At 38.8% G+C, this 24,912-nt stretch overlaps 1 protein-coding gene across 1 annotated transcript in view; it reads left to right on the forward strand.

Annotated features, from left to right (window-relative positions):
- The window catches only part of LOC129765491 (E3 ubiquitin-protein ligase listerin), a 43,668-nt gene extending 19,182 nt beyond the window's left edge, over nt 1-24,486 (forward strand). The window contains exons 4-13 of the mRNA XM_055765863.1: nt 8,285-9,361; nt 9,421-9,690; nt 9,757-9,983; nt 13,707-13,890; nt 13,953-14,136; nt 14,187-14,269; nt 14,324-14,785; nt 22,695-22,809; nt 23,061-23,464; nt 23,529-24,486. Coding sequence (XP_055621838.1) covers nt 8,285-9,361; nt 9,421-9,690; nt 9,757-9,983; nt 13,707-13,890; nt 13,953-14,136; nt 14,187-14,269; nt 14,324-14,785; nt 22,695-22,809; nt 23,061-23,464; nt 23,529-23,756 — 3,234 coding nt within the window. The 3' untranslated portion in view covers nt 23,757-24,486. The remainder of the gene's footprint in view (nt 1-8,284; nt 9,362-9,420; nt 9,691-9,756; nt 9,984-13,706; nt 13,891-13,952; nt 14,137-14,186; nt 14,270-14,323; nt 14,786-22,694; nt 22,810-23,060; nt 23,465-23,528) is intronic.
- The last annotated feature ends 426 nt before the right edge of the window (nt 24,487-24,912 follow it).

Genomic DNA, 24,912 nt, shown 5'->3' on the forward strand with positions numbered 1-24,912 from the left:
ATTTACTGTCATCTCGAAAATTTTTCTTGAGCTTGTGATTGGGCTTGAGTAGACTGCACACTTCATAGTTGCTCTCCGTGATTGACCATTCAAACCATTCTCATTGTGCAAGGTTCGGTGATTCGAGCTTTAAATGGTCAATAACGACGCCGGCCACGTCCTTACAGTCACTAGAAGAGAAGGAATGTTAGTATTATATTCGTCGCCCGAAGGCTAGAAGGGTCGCCTTTGTAGCGTGGTTCCCTAGCGATTATCATGGGAGAATAGTTGTTAGTGGGGGAGATGTAAGAATCGGGATTCACTGAGGTAAGTGATGTGATTTTGTAAACGCGTGCGCTCAACGAAACGAAATTCCGACAATTTTATGTTTCACAACACACGGCCGGGAATATCTTTAGGTATCCTGAGAAGAAAAACTTGTAAAATTATTGAACCAACTATAAATCCAATTATTTTTATATAGTACGCATTTTTTTACGAAATCGAGATGCCATGACAATCTAAGCAAATGGAGGGTAATCTGCGCCGTTCTAAGACTCCAACTGTTCTTATTCCCCTTATCGCGAAAAGGATCTTCGATTTGGATCTCTATGTTTTACTTAAATTTTGAAACACAAATCGGCATATTTCAGAAAACAAAGCAGTGCAACAGTTCTTGCCATCTTTCCGAAGCTTGACATTTCGTCTGCATTCCATCATATTGAACTACACCCCGAGTCTCGGGGAAGTAACCACTTTCATGATAAGCAGAGACTAATGAGATCCAAGCGATTGATTTTTTTTATCCCATTTATTTATTTATCAGGCTCATTAGCATTTTGTCTGTAACAGAGCCGGGTTTTTATCGTGTACATGTACATATGTTTATGTTTCTATAAATTGTAAATTACACAGTAGAAGTAGTAGCCATTTAGGCGTTAGGTTTTCTGTTCCATTACTTTGTGGTAAATTACACTGTAGTAGCCATTTAGGCGTAAGGGTATTCTATCTGTTCTTCCATTGTTCAGCAGACCGGACAGCGGAGACAATTGATCATTGTTGGGTTATTTATAGAACAGCAGCCCGATGTTTCTTGCAGAGCAGAGCAGTTGTATGGATTAATCGATCTTTGTTCCACCGTGGATCGATCTCCATAGCTGATGATGGTTGCGTGGACGTAGTTATTCTATAATAACACAAAGATGGTCAATTGAGGGCCCTGAGTTTGAACTCACGATCGATCGCTTGGTAAGCGAACGCGTAACCAAGTGGCTACGAAGACCCCCTAAGTGATTGATGTTTGGCATCAACTATGCACCGGAAATTTTCCAGTGATGTCAGAAATGATAGCTGGCATTGAAGGTGTATACGAGGTCTGTTCGAAAAGTATCGCGACACGTAACCCGCGTAAATTCGAGTGTCGGGATAATTTTTGAACAGACGTCGTATATCGATGATGTGGTAGTAGCAGGACGATCTAAAGAAGGACATGATGGACGACTTCAGGAAGTATTGAGCGTTTTAAAAGAGAATAATGCGATGCTAAACGAAGGCAAATGTCTGAAAGGGCATTCTCTTTACATAGATGGTAAGGAAAACTCCTGCGTCAAGTGAATCGCAGTTGATAGAACGACAGCGATATCCGGGAGCTAATCTCTAATCTCTGTGAATTAAAAGTTTCAAGCCTTTAAATAGTGAAAGTGAAGTATGTAAGTGAGGGGGTCTCCGTAGCCACATTTCCTTGCCTTGTTAATTGAATCTTGACGAATTTCGTGCCAACTCGACTGGCCGTTGGCAGCACCATTTCAGATAGCAGTGAAACGTTGTGGGTGTAAACATGGGTCGTTTAAGCAATTTTGCATACTTGAAATATTCGAAAAATAATTAGACTACTTTTTGGAAAAGCCAATTTTTTTTCTTACTTTTTTACAAACAATTATAACATAAAAACTATGATACCTACAAAATTGATGTCAAAGGATGAAATGTAGGAAATTGTTTAATTTTTCACAAAAAATACCAAAAACTTTTTGGAAAAAAATTTTGCTGACAAAAAAGTTATTTTAAAAATTAAAATTCGTTTTTCTTAAAATTCCCAAAAATATATATATGAATAGTCCTTAAAATTTCCAACAAGTTGTCCATACACCGGAAGGTAGGCACTTTTACAGGGAAAAAGTTTTTCGAACAACAACTTTTTCATGTTTTCTTTGAAAAAAATACAACTAATCCTAATTTTGTAATTTTTTTTGTAATTAATTTGATAGTTTTAGATCTTATTAAAATATGAATTTTGTCGAAGACGTCAACATTCTATCTGTCATAGTTTTTAGAATATAAGTCATTTTTGTTTGAAGACTCCTGAAAAAAATGATTTGCTTGTAACATTTTTGTGTGTAAATTCTCACGCTTGACATGTTTCTAAATAGAGTATGGTATTTGTAAGTAATGGTATTTTTTGTGAAAATTTAAACAATTTCGTACATTTCATCCCTTGACATGAATTTTGTAAGTATCACAATTTTCATGTTATAAATTGAGTCTCGTTCGTGCAGTCGTCGAATGCGGACGTCTGTTCTCGTTTGCTCCGCGGTCGCTTTGTTTTGTTTCTCTCGGAGTGTTTGTGTTGTGCTGCTGTATCTGAACTTGTTCGAAAAATATTCTGCTGTAATCACCCTAAACTGTGTTTTGGTTGAAGTGAAAGTGGCCAACCGATCGGAAAATTCCGATGTTAGATAGTGCCCGTTTCATACCAGTTCATTTTTCGGGGCGCATTCAGATGTGTGTGCCGGAAAACGGTTGTTCTTTCAGCTGCATTTCGTTTTCCTAGCACGTGTGCTTTGTGTCATTTCGGAGTTCGTGATATCATGAAGGGCTGTGCTTTTTGCCCTTGTGGATTTGGAACTGACCGAATATGCCCTAGACAAATCATAGAAATGGGGGTAGTTTAATAATGTTGTGATATGTCGAGCGAAGCCATTTTTTCACATAGTGTATGCGTGTTGGTGAGAGCTCTGTTCGGCCATCTTGCTCTTAATCGTTGTGTGCTTGTGTACAACGTGTACTGCATCGTGGTGGTGGTATCACTCAGGAAGGAATTCCTATCATGGCTGCACTGAGCGAGGAGCGAGGAGCGGATTGAGCTAAGTATTCTATTTTGTAGTTTTGCGCAACAATATTGGATGTAAGTTTGCGCGTCGCATTTGAGAAAATTCCCATAAAATTTGGATTATTTGACTTGAATCTTCGACAAATCAACAGTTTGGACGACTGTTCACATCTTTAATGAGAAGCGAACAGTTGTTTTTGTTTGATTTCAGCGTTTAGTTCGTGTTTGGGGCGGAATGAGCTACCACCGGGTGACGACTTGCAATGTTATGTTTCCTGGAGCTGGTATGCCTTATCACATGTTGCTCTTCAAAAGATTCCTTTATGGTTTTGACCCTAACCGGAGCCAAGCCTCAGTGTGTGAAGCGTTATGTGTTTCATACTACTTTTTGTGCGTGTGGGGAGATTCTGATTGCTGCTCTGGGTGACTGGGCCCAGATTGTTTCATACGTGTGCCTACTTTCTCAATGATGATTCGAACGAATTTGGACATCAAACAGCGTATAAATCTTGCCCATTTGGCATGATATGTGCAGGTGTTCATTTTGCCGCCACCAGGTGAACATTTTAACCATACACTAAACAAATTTTCGATTTTTCAGCTTTTTTTTAATGAAATGCGTATTATTTTTGTTTTTGTGGTAAAAGCAGTTTGATATCTTGAACGTCAATGGGTTGAGCTATAGTATTCTTCGTGGAACGCAGATTGCAGCGTTATGTGGATGCAATGAAAGGGGAGTATTCCTTAGAGTGTTCATTTTGACCGCTTTTTCCCATATATATTTTTCGTCCAGTTATCTCAGCAGCAAGTATTGATTTTCGCATGGTACATCAGTTCCAGAGCTAGATTACAGATTCGTATTCGCTTTGGCGGACGACTGGTGTCGACATTTGGATACGACATTAGTTTGTATGACGCCAACTATTCTCTATCAGATCAGTCGGCCTAAAGGCAGTTTTAAATTGCTAAAATTTGTATGATTTTTTTCCTTAGCGTTATTTACCTATTAGAAGTACTTTGTTCCGACCCTAATTTAAACCATTTTCTATGAATTTTCAGATATTCTCACCAAAACTTACCAGTAGGGTAAATGATCTTGGTTTGTCCAATTTGGGGTGTTTTTACGCAACTAGTAAATGCAAATCGATTTTTCTTCATGAAAATCACACATAATCGATACGAGTTTGGGTTTGTTGAAAAGCCCCAAGTCTCTAGTTGCTAATACTACCATAAGGTGTTGAAATTATTTAAATTTTTATGCTTTTTAACGATTTTCCTTAAAGAAGAATTATGATCATGGTTTGCCCAAAAAAATGATCATGGTTTGTCCGGTTTTAGAAATCTCCATTTTTGAATGAAAACATTCGAATTCACAATTAGATGTTGCATTTATCATTGCTTGAGTTTACTGTCATCATATTGATTCATTCATAATTTAGGCTTTCTTCAGAATATTGCCCTTCTTTGGGCATTTTAGAAGTGTTCACCTCAACACAATCAACACAGAAAAACCATACTTCTGCTATGCGCGAAGCACACCATAAACAAACATAAACAAACTGCTGCGCGCCAAGCGGTTGCCATAGAAATCATGTGGACAAAACAACATTATTGAATTGGACAACTCATGATCAGAATTGAATTCATCAAAATGCGTTAATTTAATGGTTTAGCTATGTAAATCCGATACAAATGGTGAGCAAGCATGATGTTTACAATATTTATAAGTGTTGTAATCCAGAAAAGGTCTGAATACGTGCCAAATAATCATCTGGTGATCGATTAAAAGTTAGCTCGAATGAGGGGCGCATTGACACAAATAGAAGGTGTATTTTATAATCCTTTAAAACATGTGATTTCGTAAAAATATACTATCAAACTACTATAAATCATGTAAAAGGCAATTTCATTTATATGTTTCGAAACATTCGAAGGCCTTATTTGACACAGGAGCGCTGAATTAGAGCATTCAAAAAAGTGGGCAAACCATGATCATATTTTCGACTGGACAAACCAAGATCATTTACCCTATAATATGAAATTATCTTTAGACACAATTTTTGTATGATATTTTTTTACTATTTGCAAGCAAAAGTGATTTTCATTCACATAGAGTACTAATTTGATTTGGGAAAAATAATTTTCATTCATTTCGTAGTTTCGTTGAAGAATCATGAGCATGGCGCAAACTTCCGAATAAAGTTTTTGGTTTTTAGATATCTATAGGTTTAAGAATCTAGTTCCTAGATGAACATTGATTTCTTCTAAACAGCTATTGACGTGACAACATTCGTGTGATGACATTCTATTATTTAGTTTCGCAATTTTTTTTTTTTTTTTTATCCCATCCGTTTATTAGGCTCATTTAGCAATTCAGCTGTCACAGAGCCGAATTTATTCGTATACATTTTTTATGTTAAGATAACTATTGTTGTATATTATTTAGGCTTAAGATTCCTATCCATCGATAAACATTTGTTTTTTTTTATTTATAACACAGTAGCTGTTTAGGCCTAAGAATATTCCAATTCTATCGATACACAACACATGCCGAGTATTCCATTTCTATCGATACACAACACATGCCGCCTTTTTTCGGCGTTAGAATATTCCTATTGTTCGAATGTTCACAGTTGGACTGTTCACAACGGGACTGTTGATATGAGGCTTCCATTGCTGTGTTAGAATTAGCAACAATTACCGATGCAGCAGATCGTAATGTGAGCGGTAAGGGACTGGGATTACCGACACATGATGATTGTTGCGTGGACGTAGTAGCTAGAATAACACACAAAGATGGTCAGTTGAGGGGCCCTGAGTTATTAGCTCATGATCGTTCGCTTAGTAGCGGACACGCAACCAATTAGGCTACGAAGACCCCCTTTCAAACATTCAAATAGAATATGATTTTTTATTTATTTTTTTTATTTTATTTACATTTATCTTTTATTCATCTGCCTCTTTTCCACGCTTCTTCAATTTATGTTTTACAATTACTCATTATTTCTTAATACGGTGGAATTGAGAATTGGGTGGATTGTTGTCATTTCGAAGAAATTCACCCCATTGTCCCGATCCAAAAATATGCAAGTAAATATGCAAGGACGTGGCCAGGACAATTCTCAGCTGTTGGAAGCATGTCTTTATCTAAGAGATATAACCAATCGTCAGTAACGGATTAAGGCAGGCTTTTGACGTAACAGCTCTGAATTTGTACCACCTACAATATTGTGCAACTTGCTCAATGCTAATGCTAAATCACAGTTTTCATGTTATATACTATTGTAAAGAAGTAAGAAAAAAATGGCTTTTTCCAAAAAGTAGTCTAATTATTTTTCGAATATTTCAAGTATGCAAAGTTGCTTTACACCCACAAGGTTTCACTGCTATCTGGAATGGTGCTGCCAAATCCTAAGACGAGTTGGCATGAAATTCGTCTCTTCTGAGTCATCAAACATATTTTTGGATGCTAGTGAACTACAGAATCAGTAGTCTACATCTGGAAGTTTCTGATTTTTTTTCGAAAATCAGGAAATATCATGGAATTTTCGTGCATTTTTTTAAGTCGGCACCCTGCGTATCTTAAGAATATTTCATCCGACACGTCGCTACGTGACGTGTCGGATAATTTTCAATCGCCCTAATGCGGAATTTCACTCTATGTTAAAGTGACCAGATGTTCAGAGGTCTAACGCGGGAAACAAAAAACAAAACGTTATGTATATACCTTATGTGAACATAAACCATAGTTTCATTTATTCTTGAAACTCTTAACATGTGTCCTTGCAATTAAACCTAATCTGTATTATTTCTTACAAGTATTTGCACTCATTTGTGATTTTTCGGTGGTTCATATTTTGTTTACGCCTGAAAATCACTCACTCAGAGCATTTAAGTCTGGCAAGCACGATTCAACTTCTACAATTTTCTTCCAATTATTGAATGGAATGCACGAAAATTCCAATCCATTTCTCACCGATTTTAGCGTCAACGTATGCGATAAAAAATGGACTAATTTCGGATTGCGATGAAAAAAAAAACTACAAATGATAATGAAATCCGGTGAAAGAAGTGAAAAACTTCTTTTTCGCTGGGGAAAAACTTCTTTTCGTGCTCATAATGAAAGACAAGACGTACTTGATGCTTGAATACAACGAATGGCAGGGGACCGAATACTTTACGTTCCCCAGGTAAGCGATGGCGACGAATATATCACCCACATCAAGTTTCGAGAACTCTAGGTCATTCTCTAACAAACGAGAAGGGAATGTCCAAGCCGCTCTTCTTTCGAGTCATATGGTGAACTGGGAGATATACAGCACGGAGTGCTTGCCGGAAGTTGCGACAGTGATGAGGTCTTCATACCGAACCTGGGATCTGCCCTTTATGCCAAAAGATCACTGGAGGATGGACCGGCTGAAGATAAACATTGTCGCGAAGACCGCCAACCTTCCCAACATTCTCCAGCTGCGACCGATAGAAAACTTTTGAGCCACGACATACATCTTTTCATCGGCCATGGTTGAGGTTCCGGCCAACTTCCGTAAGGCCGCCAAGTGCTTCATTTACGATACTTCATCGAACAACCCTGCCTCTTCCTGTCCCGTATACACTAGTTCCTTCGGCTTATTCAACACGTTAATCCCTGACCGAGCTAGGGGACTAAAGATAAATTTTTCGTCTGACTCACGTTGATCCCTCCGGATCAATAGGGGACTTTTATAAAAATCATTTTCTAATTTTGTTGCTGTCGTTTCCATTTAACAATCTCTAAATAAAAAATCCACTGTCGGTGCGATGAAACCAGCTCAGCGTAATAATCTTTGGATGCATTGGAAGCTCTCTTGAACAGTCTGCCAAGTAAGAGTTTTTTTTTTGAGGTTCATGTATTTAATAAAATCAACATGATCAAATTGTAATATTGAAATATATTGATATCGCGGGACATTTTCGTTTATTTTGCCAAATGCGGGACGTTTCGCGGGACGTAATCTTAAGCGGGACATTTTGTAGAAATGCGGGACTGTCCCGCGTAACGCGGGACGTATGGTCAGTTTACTCTATGTGATAGTGTCTGAAGTCGAACCGAATGCTCGATAGGAAGCTAAGAATCTTATTTTATAATACATCAGTTCTTCGTCAAATGAACACAATTTTAACACAATAATGAAATTATATCCATCATTATCCTTTCAGCTTGCCAACAAAACCGTCCGCAAATGGCTGATTCTGCGAGCGCTCAGTCATCCTTTATGCAACGATCGGAACATAACGAAATTTCTCACCCAGACGGAGGTCAGCGAGTATCTGATCAGTTGTGCCCATGCCGTTACCCAGGGTGACACTAGGGAAAATATAATCCTGCTGCACAAGTGTTTCCTGGTGTCGACAAGTGGTGACGTTCTGATCGATCCGGGCACTTGCCGCCGAATCGTCCAGATGCTGGCAACACCGCTGAAAAATGACGACGAAATTGAGCTGAAGGACACTTGTGCAAGTTTTCTGGCCCAGATCATGCCGGTCATCTGTGGAGACAGTCGACAGCAGGATCTCCAGCGGATAATGTTTGTGATATTGTTTGAATTCAGTGCGGAAAATTCGGTCAGTGATTATCTGTCGGAGGACACCCTGTGGGAAGTGACGACCGCCTGGCAGGATGCCCTCTCTGATGAGGACCTAACATTGGACTCGGAGCTCGTCGATAAATGTACGGAAATTATTGAAAAGGAAATCAAAATGTTTACGGAGAAGGATGACTTCCACTTGGAACATTTCGAAAAGTTGACGAAGATCTGCACAAAACTAATGACCTGTGGTTCGGAATCGTTGAAGCGAGATAAGGCCAACCGTAGTGAGCAAATAGCAGCGCTTTTTGAAACTATTACGAAACAGAATGCCAACGAGAATTCATTGGCGAAGAATTTGCTCGGGAAACTCTCCACGCATATTGAACTTTTGAATGCGGTTCTGGCAACAAAAAGTGATGATCATGGTACAGATCTGTTGGTTGATGCATTCACGAAAAATATGCGAGTTTTGTTTGTGCGAGAATTATTCTGCACAAATGTGGTTTACCAGCTGAGTTGCAGCTCGAAAAACGCCGCTGTTAAAAATTGCGAAAATGCGATGGACCATGATGGTAATGAGGATGATGACAACATGAATGTTGAAGGGAATTTTATCCTTCATTGGACGGAATTGATATATGAGAAAGTTCTATCTGTGATATACACGAATGCGATTGGCACCACCCTGTTGTATAGTAGTAACGATGTAAGTTTAATCCCACAAATTAAATTTCGTCATAATCTGATCCATAAATTTCATAACAGCTAGACGATACCGTAGAGGTGCTTATAATAAGTTTGCAGGAAAAAATATCGTTGTTGATGAAAGGTCTACCAGCGAATGTTTTGGAGAAGCTTAAGGAACGACTCTTCGAATTGGCAAATCAAACAGGCCTTCTATGGGCAAAATCATTGCTTTCGCTGTTGGAGACTAAACAATATTCGGACCCTGAGAGTGGAGCAGTGCTTCTGTACGAAGATGTATCGACGGTTGTGAATAGCGAGGATTTGATGAGCTACATTAATATATTACAGGTATTCAGGCAGCACTTCTTCGATATTTAGTGGAATCAATGAAAGATGTCTCATTTCTCCCGGCAGATATTGTCCCGCAGCATGCCACCAAAGTGTTTACCAATTCGACCCAATCTGTTCGAGAACTATTTCGATATTCTAGTGAAACTAGCCGCTACTCGCTGTTTGATAGTGAACCATTTCTCGTCTAACTTCAACGAAATTGGCGATAAGAAAATCGTCGGCAATGCTCTGATTGTTCTAAACGAAATGATAAGCAAACAAAACAACACCAAATGTCTACATTACAACTGGTATGTTTTCAGGGATTCGTTGGGTCATTATCGAGCATCTTTTAGACCAGCTATACTCAACCTGCGGCCCAGCGAACTTCTTTGGTTGAATCATCTGGTGTTACTTTATTTGAAATTGTTTTGTATGTGTAACAGTAACGAAAACCTCAGAAATCATAACCGCGTTTTGGCGTAGGACTACGTCTTTTAGTAATGGTGCTAAACTATAAAAGCAGGACACGTTTTTATGAAATAGAAATAGCAAATGCAGCGTTCGTTCTATGGATAATGTGGACAGAGAAATCATTGCAATTTAAGCTCCGTCCGTTTTCAATTTATTGAGTATAAACCAGCTATTTTGCAATTTAAATGTTTTTACTTAGGTTTTTTTACAGCATTCACGATTCATCAGTCATTCAGCTAAGGACCAGATGGCAACGAGCTTCTCTGAATGGCCTTTTTCAAGATCGAAGATTTAATTTTGTTTCCAAATTGGCATTTTCAAGTCTGAATGAACTGATAGATTTGTGGTAATCGTGGTAAGCGTTGCGCTTGCCAAGATGGGGGAATCGAGTTCGATTTCCGTTCGGATCAGAAATTCTATCGTCAAAGATCGTTTTTTCTGGCTGGTTCAGGGGAACTGTCTAGGGTGAGGTGGGATGAGCATTGGGCTTTGCCAGTCTCCAGAAAAAGCCAGAAAAACCCGGGAACAGCTTTAAATGAATTGACGCTGCTATAAGCGTCTATGTCCAGTACTGGTGGTACTCAGGACATAAAACATAAACAGTATTATGATGGTTCTCCTGCAAGATAGTGGGGTTGGTCGCAGGTCTTTCAAGCCGGACCGTAATAACACCAAGCAACGAACGCTACACCAGAAGATTTGAACCAGACTAATCGGTGTAGACCCAGGCGACGAAAACAGACTAACGATTGTAAACTCGGGACGTGGAATTGTCGATCTCTCAATTTCATCGGAAGTACTCGTGTGCTTTCCAAACTTTCGAAGAACCCCAAGTTTCATATCTTAGCGCTGCAGGGAGTGTGTTGGAGTGCGTCTACAGTGCGTACGTTTCGCGATGGTCATACCATCTACCAGAGCTGCGGCAACACAAACGAGCTAGATACAGTTTCCATTGTGATGGGCAATATGCAGAGACGTGTGATTGGATGGTGGTCAATCAATTCAAGAATGTGCAGCTTGAGGATTAAGGGCCGATTCATCAACATCAATTACCGTGCACAGCCCTCACCTTGAAAGTCCCGGTGATCACAAAGACGAATTCTAAATTCGCAGCTGGAACGCGAATACGAACGCTGTCCAAAACATGACATCAAAATCATCGTATATCTCATTGCTCAGATCGGTGACGAGGAGGAACTAAAACCTGTAATCGGTATGTACAGTGCACATCAGTGAATAAATGAAAACGGCCTATCACTCATCGATTTCGCCACCTCTAACAGTATGGCCATACGCAGTATCTTCTTCCAACACAAATTTCTCCATCCATACACCAAATCAAACATAAACTGCCATGTTCTGATAGACGCTCGGAATTTCTAGGACAAAATGGTTGTCAGAACCTATCGAGGCGCCAACACCGATTCAGATCAATATCTATTGATGGTTAAGATGCATCCAAAATACTCCGTTGAGTAACAACATTTGGTACCGCGACGGTACAATCTCACGCGGCTGAAGCAAGCAGATGTCACCGATAACTACGCGCATTCGCTCGGAGCTGCGCTGCCGGAAGAGGACGAAATTAACGAACATGGCCAAGACAGCAGCAATCAACAGCATATCGGAGAACATCGTAGGACACGTGGAACGAAGGTACCGGTACGAGTGGTTCGATAATAAGTTTCAGCAAGTGTTACACGAGAAGAATGCTGCGAGGGAGCTAATGCTGTGTCAAACTACCCGTCAGATTGTGGAACGATATGGACAGAAGCGGAAAAGTGTGAACAACTCGAACAGCTGCACCGCTCTCATGAGACGTGAAAGTTCTACCGGAAACTTAATACAGCCCGAAAAGGCCTCGTGCCACAAGCAGAAATGTGTCGGAATAAGGATGGGAGTATCCTGACGAACGAACTTACAAACAGATTCGTGGGAGGTTATCGGGCTGGCTTCATCGAAGGTCAGCTCGGATTCCGAGGGTTCTCGCTGCCATCAAAAGGAAAATTCGGACAAGATGGCGGAAGAACACGGGATCAGCGACTTTACATCAAGGAAGATTCCGGGCGAAGTCGAGGTTACGAAAAAAAACTCATATGATTACCCACCGCATCCGAGAGACATGAGTCGATCGTTGTAAAAAAATCTTGAACTTCCTCAAGCGAAAAAACGGTAATCCTGTTCACCGACGAGAGCATGTTTGCCGTCGATCCCGTATCAAATTCCAGAACCGATTGCTATATTAGTTCTCTCCCGGTAAAATACGTGGCCGACGAGCATAAAAAAGTGTATCTGACCAAGCATCTTGCTGGCGTTATGGTGTTTGGATTGGTGGTTCCGATACAAAAAAGGAACCTGGTGTTCATTCCAGAAGGTGATAAAGGTCTGCATCGGGATTCTAAGTATGTTAGTCCGTGGATCAATGAGGAGCACGACCCAAAGCCAAATGTTGTATTACAACAACATGGAGCCCCGTGCCACACCTCGAACCGCACTCAGAAGTGGTTGCCCGAACATCTGCCGTTCTGGGCGAAGGATATGTGGCCGCCATCCAGCCCCGATCTCAATCCGCTGGATTACTCAGTATGGCGCGTCAAGGAGGCCATGGCCTGTTCTAAACGCCACCTGAGTACAACAAGTCTTAGACAAATATTGACCCGTACCTTACCTGGAAGAAATAAATCTAGGCTACATTATTTGAACCAGCCGTGCGTTCCGGAAGCATGTGAAGGTCGTAGTTACAGCAAGTAGAAACTCTATCGATGATTAAATTAGTTTAAGACTCTCAGAAACATCCCCTTTTTAAATAAACAAGAAAAATTGAAACCGAAATTTTTGTGATTTTATTTTAATCGTGACATTGTTACGCATACGGTATCGTTCCTTTCCAGGGCCACCAACAAATTCGACTAAAGAGATATTCGATGCATTCTGAAATAATTTCTTTCAGGTTTTCTTAGTTCATTCGCCTGTAGACTTGAAAACGGTCATTTTGGAAAACGAATCTAAACACTCAGCCTTGCGAAGGATCATCTGTGAAGCCTCGCTGCCGCTGCCATCTGGTCGCTAGTAGGATGACTGGTAAATCGTGAATGAGATATAAGGGACTTTATCCGATCGGTCAATTATTTTTCGTGAATTCGAGCATTGTTTTCGGCATAAAAGTTTCAGTATTGCTCCAGACAGCGAGCAATCAACAGTACATGCTAATTATAAGAGTTGATTTAAAAATTTACTCAAATTGGCGTTTTTCTGCTTCGCGAAGCGTTCGTGTTCCTCACTCACATTCATTCATCCATTGTCAGTGCTGCAAATGTTAAATACTAAATAGATTCATTCTTGCATTTATATAATGTTTGTTTCTCGCCGGTTATAATTTCGTAGTCCTACGTCAACAATGCGGTCATGGCTTGGAAAAAATCCTTTATTTGCTGCCTGCGATACCATTACTAAAACGTTTTTGTGGCTCTGAGTATCGCTGCATTAGACCTACCAAAGACTGATATTATGCAAGCAATAGCGCGCTCAAAGCTAATGTATTTTGTTTCGTTGTCGAACAGTGATTTAATGCAAGTGGATGGCACCGACCTTTATCTGGATATTGAACTAGCAAATTTGTTGACCGATGTTGTGTGCCAATTCCCAACCGAGCTGGACTTGAGCAAGTGGGATTTTGTGCGTATAGCTCTTAGTTCATGGACGCTGACCGTATCGAAGAATCACCAACATTTCAGGACAAATGATGTAAGTAGTTCCCGTAGGAAACAAAAATCATGTCACTAATGAAGAATTTATATACTTTTCAGATTGCAATATTCATAGCCGCCATCTTCCGATTGTTCAGCACTGTGATCAGATTCTTCGAAGCGGAGAAAACGAAAAGTTCAACCGAGATGCTCACCAATGTGATAGAGGAATGGGATAATGTATTCGCGAAGGACGTCAATTTGGTACTATTGAAGACGTTTGTAAATATTGTGAATAATATTGGTATGTAAGAGTTGAATTTATATTCCATTGCTAACACAATGTACATTCAGACTGCAGACGCATAGCTGACGCGTTCTTCCTAGATGCTATCAGTACCCATGTCAACTCCATTGACTTAGGATATGTACTTAAGGTGGGAAGCTTGTTTTTCTTATCCTAACAAATGATGCAATGTACCCACTTTCAGACCAAAAAAGTGGATTCAAAAATTTCCCTCGATGATCTAATAACATTCGCACTGACAAACCTGAGCCACTCGAGCTCCCGGGTGCGAGTTTCTTGCGCTGCAATAATTCAGAAGCTCACCGTGGGTCTGATCCAAACGGATCTGGAACAATTGCATCGACGTAATGAATCGGTCGAACAGCAGCGAAGTGGTTCCGAAGAAGTTGACGACAGCTGGCATTTGTTGCAACGTTTCAAGACAAAGCTCGATGAGTTCCAGCCCGTGCTGGGTGAGCTGATAGCGGACTTCAACTACAAGATTACCGAAACAGATGATAACACTCCGGTGCAGCAGTCACTCGGTAGAGATCGCCTGCTAGCGTACCAATTGCTGTGGGATTGCATACTTGGAATTTGTGCCAAATCACCTCCGGAATTGCGATCGATTTATGCCTCGTGGATCACTAGGAATTTTTATGAGCAGGTTTGAATTGATTAGTGAAATTTTTACATGAGTTTGCTTGATAGTCCTTCGCTCTCGGTATAGTTTTGAATTTCATTCCGTCCACGCCGAAATTATTAGTAAAGCACTTTTATTGAACTATAGTTAGGGTTTCCATTATAATGCTCGTACAATTTAGTGGCATTGTATTACAATCTCGAAATACTTCCAAGAAATGAAAAAAAAGGAAAAGGTAAAAAACCATGACAAAAATTATATTGTAAATGTGATTATCTGTTTCAAAAATATGCTGTGAGCGAAGAGTTAGTGTTGACGATAACATCTGAATAACCTTTGAACGTTATGTATTATCGCATTTGGCTACGATGATATCTAGACTGCACATAGGTGAAATAGTTTTCCTTAAATTGATTTTCGAAACAAATGTTAAAACCGATTGTCTCACTGTGCGTCTCACAGACTATTTGGTTTGATAATATAACACCCACATTGTAGACTAACATTTGCTTTAAAATGAAAATTTACCTAATTCTAAAATAAATTGTTCTGGTGAAAGTTTCAACATGCATTCATACATTCAATATCAGAAAAATGACTAACACGACTCATCGCATGCCTGTTCCTATGAAAATTTACCACATTCTTGCTTCTTCACATCCCATCGAAAAAATATCTTAGTTATTCAATTTAGTGAAATACATCAATTATCTTGTTCGTAGTTTAATCAATAGTAAAAGTTTAGAATATAAGATACTCACTCTTACAATTCCAGTTACAGTTACACGTAATGTCAATATACACACTTGTTTAACACTAGAACTACCAACCGGTAGTTCTAGTGTTAAGCCGGTGGTATCCTTTGTTCACAAAACATTATCATGAATTTTATTAAATATTTTCTAATAATGTTATGATCATTTATAAAAATAGTTTATATCCTTCAACATTTTTATATTTTGACAATTAAATATCACACTGGTGAAAATGATCTGTTATGTAGAAAAATGTATGTAAAAACTGTCGGTAGTTTTAGTGTTCTTTCGGATTGATACACCATTTTAAAATCTTTCAAAACAGATATCGCTTCTAGCGAGATTAGAGGCATTCACCATGTCACAAGTTGTGATTTAGGGCTACTTATAGAAACTGTGGGGGTATTCCTTTGACGCCTTTTTGTTTATAGAATTTCTGTGTCATACCAGCAGTATGCCGACATTCTTGTTTACGAACAAATAGAAAACGTCCGAAAATATGCTCAATTTATGTTATTGTTTTCGTACGAATCAAATTCATCCATTCGAACTTTCCGATATTGTTCGTTTGAAATAATCACCCATTCTAGTTTTCGTACGAATATATGTTGGATCTTGTCAGTTCAATAGGGGTTCAATTAGGACGTCACCCGTGAAGTTTTTTGGCGTAGAACTGCGCCTTTCATTACGGGAAACAGAAAACAGGTCAAGTTTTTATGAAATAAAGTAACATTAACAACTATTTTTGCCGCGAACGGATTTTGGCGATGTAAATCGCCAAACGAATCGGAAATTTCTAGAAACATTCCCATTTTCCCATACATTTGTTCTGCTCATTTGTGAGATTTCCTACCCGTGCCGTCAATAACGAGCAACTTATCGACGATCAAGGAAGGGGAATATTTGCCAAGAGTATAAATATCGGATCTCGCTGAGGTTACTTTTCAGTCTCATTCTGTATTCGAAGCAATGAACATCACTTAGGAGCGAAGTGCACAAAATTCATAAACACGACAGCGTAAAATGTATTCGGCGCAGAATCCAGATACTAAACATCTCTTCTCACTTGTGTGATGCGCGCCTCATTCTATACACACACACATCAAATTCTAGCGCCCGCTTTGTCTTCACTAGTTCTAGGCAAAGCATAAAAACAATAGCGCGTCTCCATACGACCCGTATACGCTTGTGTGAAGAAAAATATCTCAACAGAGAGAGCAATCCAAATTCAAGCGCGCAATATAGAAATAAGGCGCAAGCACGGCGCACAATTCAGCACTAAACTCAGCGCAAAACTGGGCGCAAAAACGGCGCTTTTCAGTTCATTCGCCTCTTGTGTTTTTGAGCTGGAAAAATCTTTTCATCTAGTTTTTTTTTCTCAAAAAATCAGTATTGAAATCTGTATTAAATTTATAAGTCCAATTTCGAAGCATAATTTTAGCATGGGTAGATATAGTTATTATTGATTAGGCGATGTTGATTGTATCCACGTAAAACCAAGAATCATATATACTGTAGTAACGATACACCCAGTTTTTTTTATGCGGGGGAAACGTACCTCGTAAAAAAACCGCGTTAATTGGAAAATTCGTGTAAAAAACCGCGTTAATTGGAAAATCCGCGTAAAAAGGAATCATGTCACCTAATGATAGATGTTAAATGGGACTATCCTTATGTATAACGGAAGTAAAAAGTTAAGTGTTGCTCGCTTCCGAAAACCCGTAGTTTTTTCCTACAATTCCGTTGGTTACTGGTAGCTATAGTTAGGTTTTCCTCACGAATTAGGTCATCTGCTGTCGCTAGAAGATTCCCCAGTAATTTGTACACTCTTCTACCGATGCACGTGCAGTACCACTGTTGGACCTTCCAGATCTAAGTAGACAGGGAAAGACATTCACGAACCGCTGCCCGTAAAAACTCAGTCCCGTTGTACCGCCCGGCGAGCTCCCCGTTACCCAACACCTAAAATCCACTTAAGAATGATAAGGTGCGGCACTGAGCGCTAAGCTTCGTTACAAGCACTAATTACCGTAATATACTCTGAGGGAACATGAGAGAAAAATGTGAGCTGAGGGGGACATGTGATATTGCACTGGTCTACCACGGTACCCGCGTTAATTGGATAATCCGCGTAAAAAACCGCATTAATTGGAAAATCCGCGTAAAAAAACGTCGTAAAAAACCGCGCAAAAAAAACCGCGTAAAAAAACCTGGGTGTACAATACTTTATTGAGGTTTAATGAAGTTTATTCAGTTACCAAGGCATGCTTATTTACATTGCGCAACGCAAAAACCTTCATTATAATATATTTCCAGTACATACAAAAAAGCTATGGTTGTAATGAATTGGAAGGCAACAGTTAAAACAACTGGAGAAGTGTCAACGCTTGAAAAAGGGACATGAAGTTACTATGAGGCTAATGCTTTCCATACTGATACTACAGGAATTTTTCATTCTAAATAAATGAATCGGTATTCTTTTTATTGAATTTCTATTTTTCATTTAAACATTCGTCGTTCCTCCATTCAGCAGATGGCCCTAAAAGATATTGTTTTGTTCAAATTTTTTTTGAAATAATTCAAACTTCGTTTTGGTTTTGGTCGTAATTGAATCTAGGTTAGGTCTAGCCATTTTGTTGCGGGTGAATTCAGCATTTTGAGTGGTTCGAGCTTCAATATGTTTTTGAACTGAGTTAATCCCTTTTTTTCGCTTTCGCTCTTTCGCACAGATAACCATACATATTTAGACCGCAATGTGTTTTTCCAGACTAGACGAACTTTCTAGTCCATGTTGGGACGTCTTGCGGTCTACACAAATTCATGGGAAATTCGAAGCTCTATTTTTCACGCTAGTAGAACATATTCACTATAGAAATTTTTATAATTGTATTGCAATAGATAATTAGAGAGTGTTTAAATCGGTTTTTAAATTTTTATGACGTGACCGATAACCCTTTGTTATATATGTACTACCCATATGTTGCTTGAAAACGTATATCTGTGATAGTTCGATAGTTCTTTTAGATATTTTCAATTCTTAAGAAAATCTCAAGGCAAACGAATTTTCACGACGGTATGAGGGCACTTGAAATTTACATAACATAGCTCTGTGTTTTAGTAGGAAAAAGATAAACAGTGTTATTCATTCATTGTAACGCTAACCGATACCGCAAACGTTTGCATCAGAATTAAACAAATTCAAAGGCTATATGAAAAATAGGTTATTAGGGATAAAATATTAACATCAAGCCATACTTATTATTGGAACGTTGTTTTAAAAAATCTATATATCTATATAAGGGTGGCAGCGAAAATGTCAAATTTCAAAAATCGTCCATGTACATTTTGTTTATTGGTCCAAAAAATGACCTATGCAAAGTTTCAGCTCAATCGGACATGACTGTCTGACTGTCTGTCTGTCTGTCTGTCTGATTCTTATGGACTCGGAAACTACTGAACCGATCTACATGAAAATTGGCCACCCCCTCTATAAGGGGGGCTGCCATACAAATGAAACAAATTTCTGCATTACTCGAGAATTAATCAAACAAATGAAACCAAATTAGGCATATGGAGATTTTAGGATGCAATAAATGTTCTATGGTGGTTAGACACTCCACCCCTCTCTCTAAGGAGGAGCTACCATACAAATGAAGCATACATTTCTGCCTTATTCAAGAACTAATAAAGCAAACGGAACCAAATTTGGCATGTGGAAACTTTAGGGGGCAAGCAACATTTCTAAGGTGGTTCAACACTCCTACCTTTCTTAGGGCTGTCATAGAAATTAAACACAAATTTCTGCATAACTCGAGAACTAATCAAGCAAATGGAACCAAATTTGGTATATGGAGATTTAGGGAGCAATAAATGTTTTATGGTGATTTGACACTTCTTTCCCCTCTCTAAAGAAGGGGAGGGGGGTTTCTGAATAACTCGAGAACTAATCAAACAAATGGATTCAAACATATAGAGGTTTTAGGGATCGATTATCGTTTCTATGGTGGTTCGAAACACCTACCCCCTCTCTAAGGACATGGGGGCTGTCATACAAATGAAACACAAACTTCTGCATAACTCATAACTCGAGAACTAATTAAGCAAATGAAACCAAATTTGTGATGTGAGGGTTTTTGGGTACGAGAAATATAAATATATGATGGTATGACACCCCTTCCTCCTCTGGAAAGGAGAGGGGGTCCCATAAAAATAATGCACATATTTCAACCAAACAACCAAACATTTTCGGAAAACTCTGAAAAAAATGGAAAAATTCGAAAAAATCAATTTGCATGTATTCTACAATTACATGTTGACAAGCGTACTACAACATCGCTGCGCTGAAATTGTATTTATTGTACAGTCGTATCTGATATCGTGTGCATTGGCGATGCGACAATAGTCTAATGTTTTTAATGCAATGATAGACGACTGTTTGGTGGTGCAAATTATGCAGCCGTGATGATAAATAAAAACGACTTGGTTTACAAAATTTATCGAAATCAGTCAATGAGCGACTGACAGAAATTTGGTCCGTAAAAGACCCCCTATTGTCTGATCTTATCTTAGCGGTAAACAATGAATGAAATTGTATATCTATCGCAGTGCCACCCTTGGTGATAATTGAAAACATAGACTTATGGGGTTTCTCAAACAAACGATTATTTGCAACACCAATTGAAGGGGGTTCGTTGAACTAACTATTTGAGGACTCAAAATCTGTCAAAAAGTTATTTTTGGTAAAATAGGCATTTAAGGGGTTTCTCAAACAAATGATTAAACTGTTTTTAACAATTACGTTGATTTCGAAACGAATTGACTGTTTTTTTTCGAAAGCTTATATAGCTCTGCCTTCTTATATCGGTTTACAGAAAAAAATAGATTAGATTCACAAGTGATGTTTAAATATAGAATTTAACGGCAAACATTGAGAAACGTAAAGGCAACGTGAATAGAATTTGGAACAAACTAAACGTCCCAAGCAATTGCAATGTTGACATTTTTTGTCGATAGAAACATACAATAGAAAATATAAACAGATTAAAAATGAAATTTATGCGCAACCCAAATATTTTCTTGACTTTTTTTCCAAAAAATGGGGGAATGTCCACATGGACAACAGTGGAGGGGTGTAGGAAAAGAATACGCTTGTCCACGGAGGGAGGGAGGAACCATTTATAAAATGTAAGTCTACGTTCAAATATTTAAGTACGCAAATAGACCGTCTGAAGGAAGCAATCGACCAAAAGCGACCATGTTTGGCCAATAGAAAAGAAATGCCAAGATATACATACCGATAGTTCATCACTAGCTCCGGAAGTTTAAAAGGTAGGTTCTTATGGATTCAATTTGTATTCCAGGCCTTACACAACGTGATATTACTATCTATTCCTATTTATGGCGAATAATTTAATCGGTGAAAAACTCCCCTCAAGGGGATAATATCTATAATATAATATCTTTCTATAAGAGAGAGAGAAGAGAGATAATGGAATTACCTTTAAAACTGCGACAAGCTATAGATAAAACCGTGCATATTCGATATAAATCGGTTCATTCCTACTATGCTGAATAAAATCTTGAAATTTACGTAAAAATATAGGTTTTCCCTACCCAATATTCTTTAATTTGCATACGCATAATTTGCGTATTCGTTGTAGGGGAAGACGGGGTAAGACCGCAAAAAAATCCTCAGTATTTTGCCAAATATGCTGCCCAAGAAACATTAATAGCATTAATCGATCCTTGTTCAGTCGCCGTTCGAGCTGTACACATATTTTTGTCATTTCGAAACACCTTGTAACCAAGCAAACCATTTGTCATGCGAAAATGCGAAAACAGAATAGAAACTAAAGAGGTTGGCGTCGACATCATGCCTCATACCGTATGTTTCTATTCTGTTTTCGCATTTACGCATGACAATTGTCATGACAAATGGTTTGCTTGCTTGTAACACTTGAGCGCACGAAATATCAAAATTGCAAACAAAACAAAGTTTTCGTCCATTGCGGTTGCAAGCGATCTAATTTTCAAGATAACCAAAATAAGGATTTTTCCAGCAAAAACTGTATATTCCGTTATTGCGAGTATCCCAGTCCTTCAGTAGATTGTTCCGGTTTTCCCCGCGTGGAAAGGTATGTAAAATATATTATAAAATACGTGTAAAGTGCAAAATAATGCAAAAGGTGCTCTGGGGGAAAGACGATCATTTTCGACGGGGTAAAAGTACTACACGTTGTGATATTGAATGATTTTCATATCAAATAAAATACCATCTTTTTGCTCGTCTCTTTACACACAAATGTCCCGAATGTACATAAGGAAGTTGTTGAATAATCGTCCTTATAGTTTCCGATAATTTGGTAAATTTTTCACGAATATTTCCAAAACTCTGCACGTGGAATATGGATGGCCTTTTCAGAAGTTTGTGTGTAGTTTATGAATAACCCTAAACATTTTGTACCCTAGACAACACTGTTCATGTTATTTTCTTTCTTTCTTTCTTTGTTTTTAAGAGGCTTTAAACTTTGCAGTTCATTCGCCTCTATCGTGTTATTTTTATTAGACTAAACTGTTTGAAAATAGTATCGCTCCATCTACCCCGCGGTTTTACCCCGCCAGTAAAATAAAAAGTATTTTTTTTATAATTTCAAAAATTAATGAAAAAACGCCAAAAAAGTTATGCAATCAACAATTCCACATTTTTTAGTAGAAGATTATTATATACTCAATGACATGTAGCACAACAAATAAGGGAAATCCTGAAGGACGTTTAACTGAAAATTGGTTTTCTTAGGGAGCGTTCTTACCCATCTTCTCCTATATGGAACAAAAATTGCTAACCGTGAACAGGATGACTTTGAGTTTTATCGACACATTTCTTTAATAGCATATTCCCTAGATTTCATCTATCGACCCGTTGTTCGCCAATATAGTAGCTCTAACTAAACTAACTAAACATCAACATCAACATCATCAAAACAGACTCATCTAAATTTAAGGTTGAATACTCGTATCCCAATCAAATTTACGACAAATTGTAGAATTGATATTAGAACACGACATACCATTTTAACTCTATATAACAAGGCGTGATATGGTTGGTGTAATATTTTAAGCGATTTGTGTTTCAACGATATCTCAGCACCTAAAAGTTAATAGCGTGTTCCCATTTGCAGACTCTCCTTCCAACATTGTTTAGGTTGATGCCACATGAAATTCTAAAAAATCCAGATTCGGGTGCAATTTACGGACAAACAATGTTTTCCAGTCTCGAGTGGTCTCAAATCAAAAGTAAGTATTGAACCCAATGATAGCAATATAAAAAAAAATTCTGAAGGCCTGCTGAATTAAACTCGTGAAATTGTACGACAATATTATGTTTTGGGGTGGATGGAAATTATTGATAATTCCGGCGTTTTCACAAAAAGCTTAGTTTGCGTTAGTACGAAATTTCTTCTCCTTCCTTCTCGATACAGGCACTCACAAATTTCATGATTCAGTTAGTTTTTAGTCATTGAATTGCTATTCTTCTCATTACGCAGACACAACGTTGAAGCCGGAACGTTATGCATGTCACCTGTACACACAGTGTCTACGCTTCCTACCGGCTGTCGTTCGACGTTGGTGGAACGGATTGAACCATCGCCATGCGGCCATTGTAGGCAAAGTGACCAGTAACTGTGTCTCGAATTTATTATGCCAGGAAGAATTTCAATCGTTAACGGAGAAGAGGGACTTGCAGGACAACATGCAGATAAAAGTACTGGCCGCTGCTCGGCAAGTCATAGCTATCTATGCGATTGAGGATGCTCGGGTCGAACTTCACATCACGCTGCCAAACAATTTTCCCTTGGGAGCAGTCAACGTTGAGGACGGCAAACAGATCGGCGGAAGGTTGCAGTCGCGACAAATCGTCATGCAGCTATCTATCTTCCTAACCCATCAGGTATCGATGACATCAATTGAAATGCAAACGTTTATATAATTTTGATAACTGTTGCGCTTTGTAGAACGGCTCGCTTTGGGATGGATTGTCGCTGTGGAAACGAAATCTGGACCGAAAGTTCGAGGGCATTGAAGAGTGTTACGTATGCTACAGTGTGCTTCACCAAGAAACGTGCCAACTGCCTAAGCTTTCGTGTAAGACATGCAAGAAGAAATTCCACGGACCCTGTCTCTACCGGTGGTTTAGTACGAGCAGCAAATCAACTTGTCCGATTTGTAGAAATATTTTCTAGAGCTTTTGTGTGTTTTACAAATTGCGACGTTTCGGTTGTAACCGCTGAGTAGTTATCGCATTCCGTACATTTTTACATTTTTCGTCACAAGTTTCAGTAGCAGTTTTCGAATTGAATAAAGGATATGTGACTACTTCCTGTTGTAATATGATCGTGTGAAAAAAACGTAGAAATGTACAAGTCGGAATCAGCTAAACTTTGTGGTTTGGTTGGCAATTTTTAATGGTTGTTTGGCAGAGGATGTTTAGTTTCTTTATATACGTTATGTATATATAGTATATACTTTTGGCCGAAATCGTGCGTAGAAAATCTGAAAAGTCACTACTCCATTTAAAATAAAGAAATATGAAAAAATACTTTCATCAATACGATATCCGTTCGTGACCTTATTGATGTCTTGTAGCGTGGTACCACATATTCCAGCATTGTAGATCCCCTCGTTTCATATATTTGAAATCCAAATTCAACACAACCGTGCGTGAGTTCTTCTGTTCAGAAGTGTGTGTCTTGGATGGAAACGGAAAGGTTATTGTTGATAATTAGCTACCTCGTGGTTAGTGTGTTGATGGTTTCTTTTCTTTTTTGTTTATTTAGTTATTATCGAGCTAGATCTTAGTAGTTATAATTAGTGCCCCTTGTGCATCCGTCGAAAGAAATTGGAGGTAAGATTCTGTTAGACTTGATGTTATGTGGCTAAATTATTTAATCAATGTGGCATGTGTGGTCTTTTTCTGTTATCGTGTGTGTGTGTGTGTGTGTGTTTTTTTTTTTTTTTTTTTTTATGGAGGTGAGGAACGCTCTTCCAGCCTTATCTGGGAAGGGATAACCCAGACGTCGAGTGGGGATCGCACCCACAAAAACCAAGCCCTCTACTCGTAGCCTCATTCCCCCCGGGACCACATCTAGGCGACTACTTCAGGGGGCGGCTGTGCTCATGCACTTCACGAGTTTTCAACGCTAACTAGCGTTGATCCTTCCCTTTTTCTCTATACATCTCATTTACGTTTCCGTTGTACTCCGCCACGCACATCTGCTGCACAGGCTTCCTTTTACCCGTCGAGACGTGTACCGATTAGGAATTGCCCTCCAACTTGACGCGCAACCCGTCACAGTCACCCTCGCGGGGTTTCTCACCTGTCGAGATGTGAACCGATTA

Source organism: Toxorhynchites rutilus, chromosome 2 (genome assembly GCF_029784135.1).
Source record: "Toxorhynchites rutilus septentrionalis strain SRP chromosome 2, ASM2978413v1, whole genome shotgun sequence".
Taxonomy (NCBI): domain Eukaryota; kingdom Metazoa; phylum Arthropoda; class Insecta; order Diptera; family Culicidae; genus Toxorhynchites; species Toxorhynchites rutilus.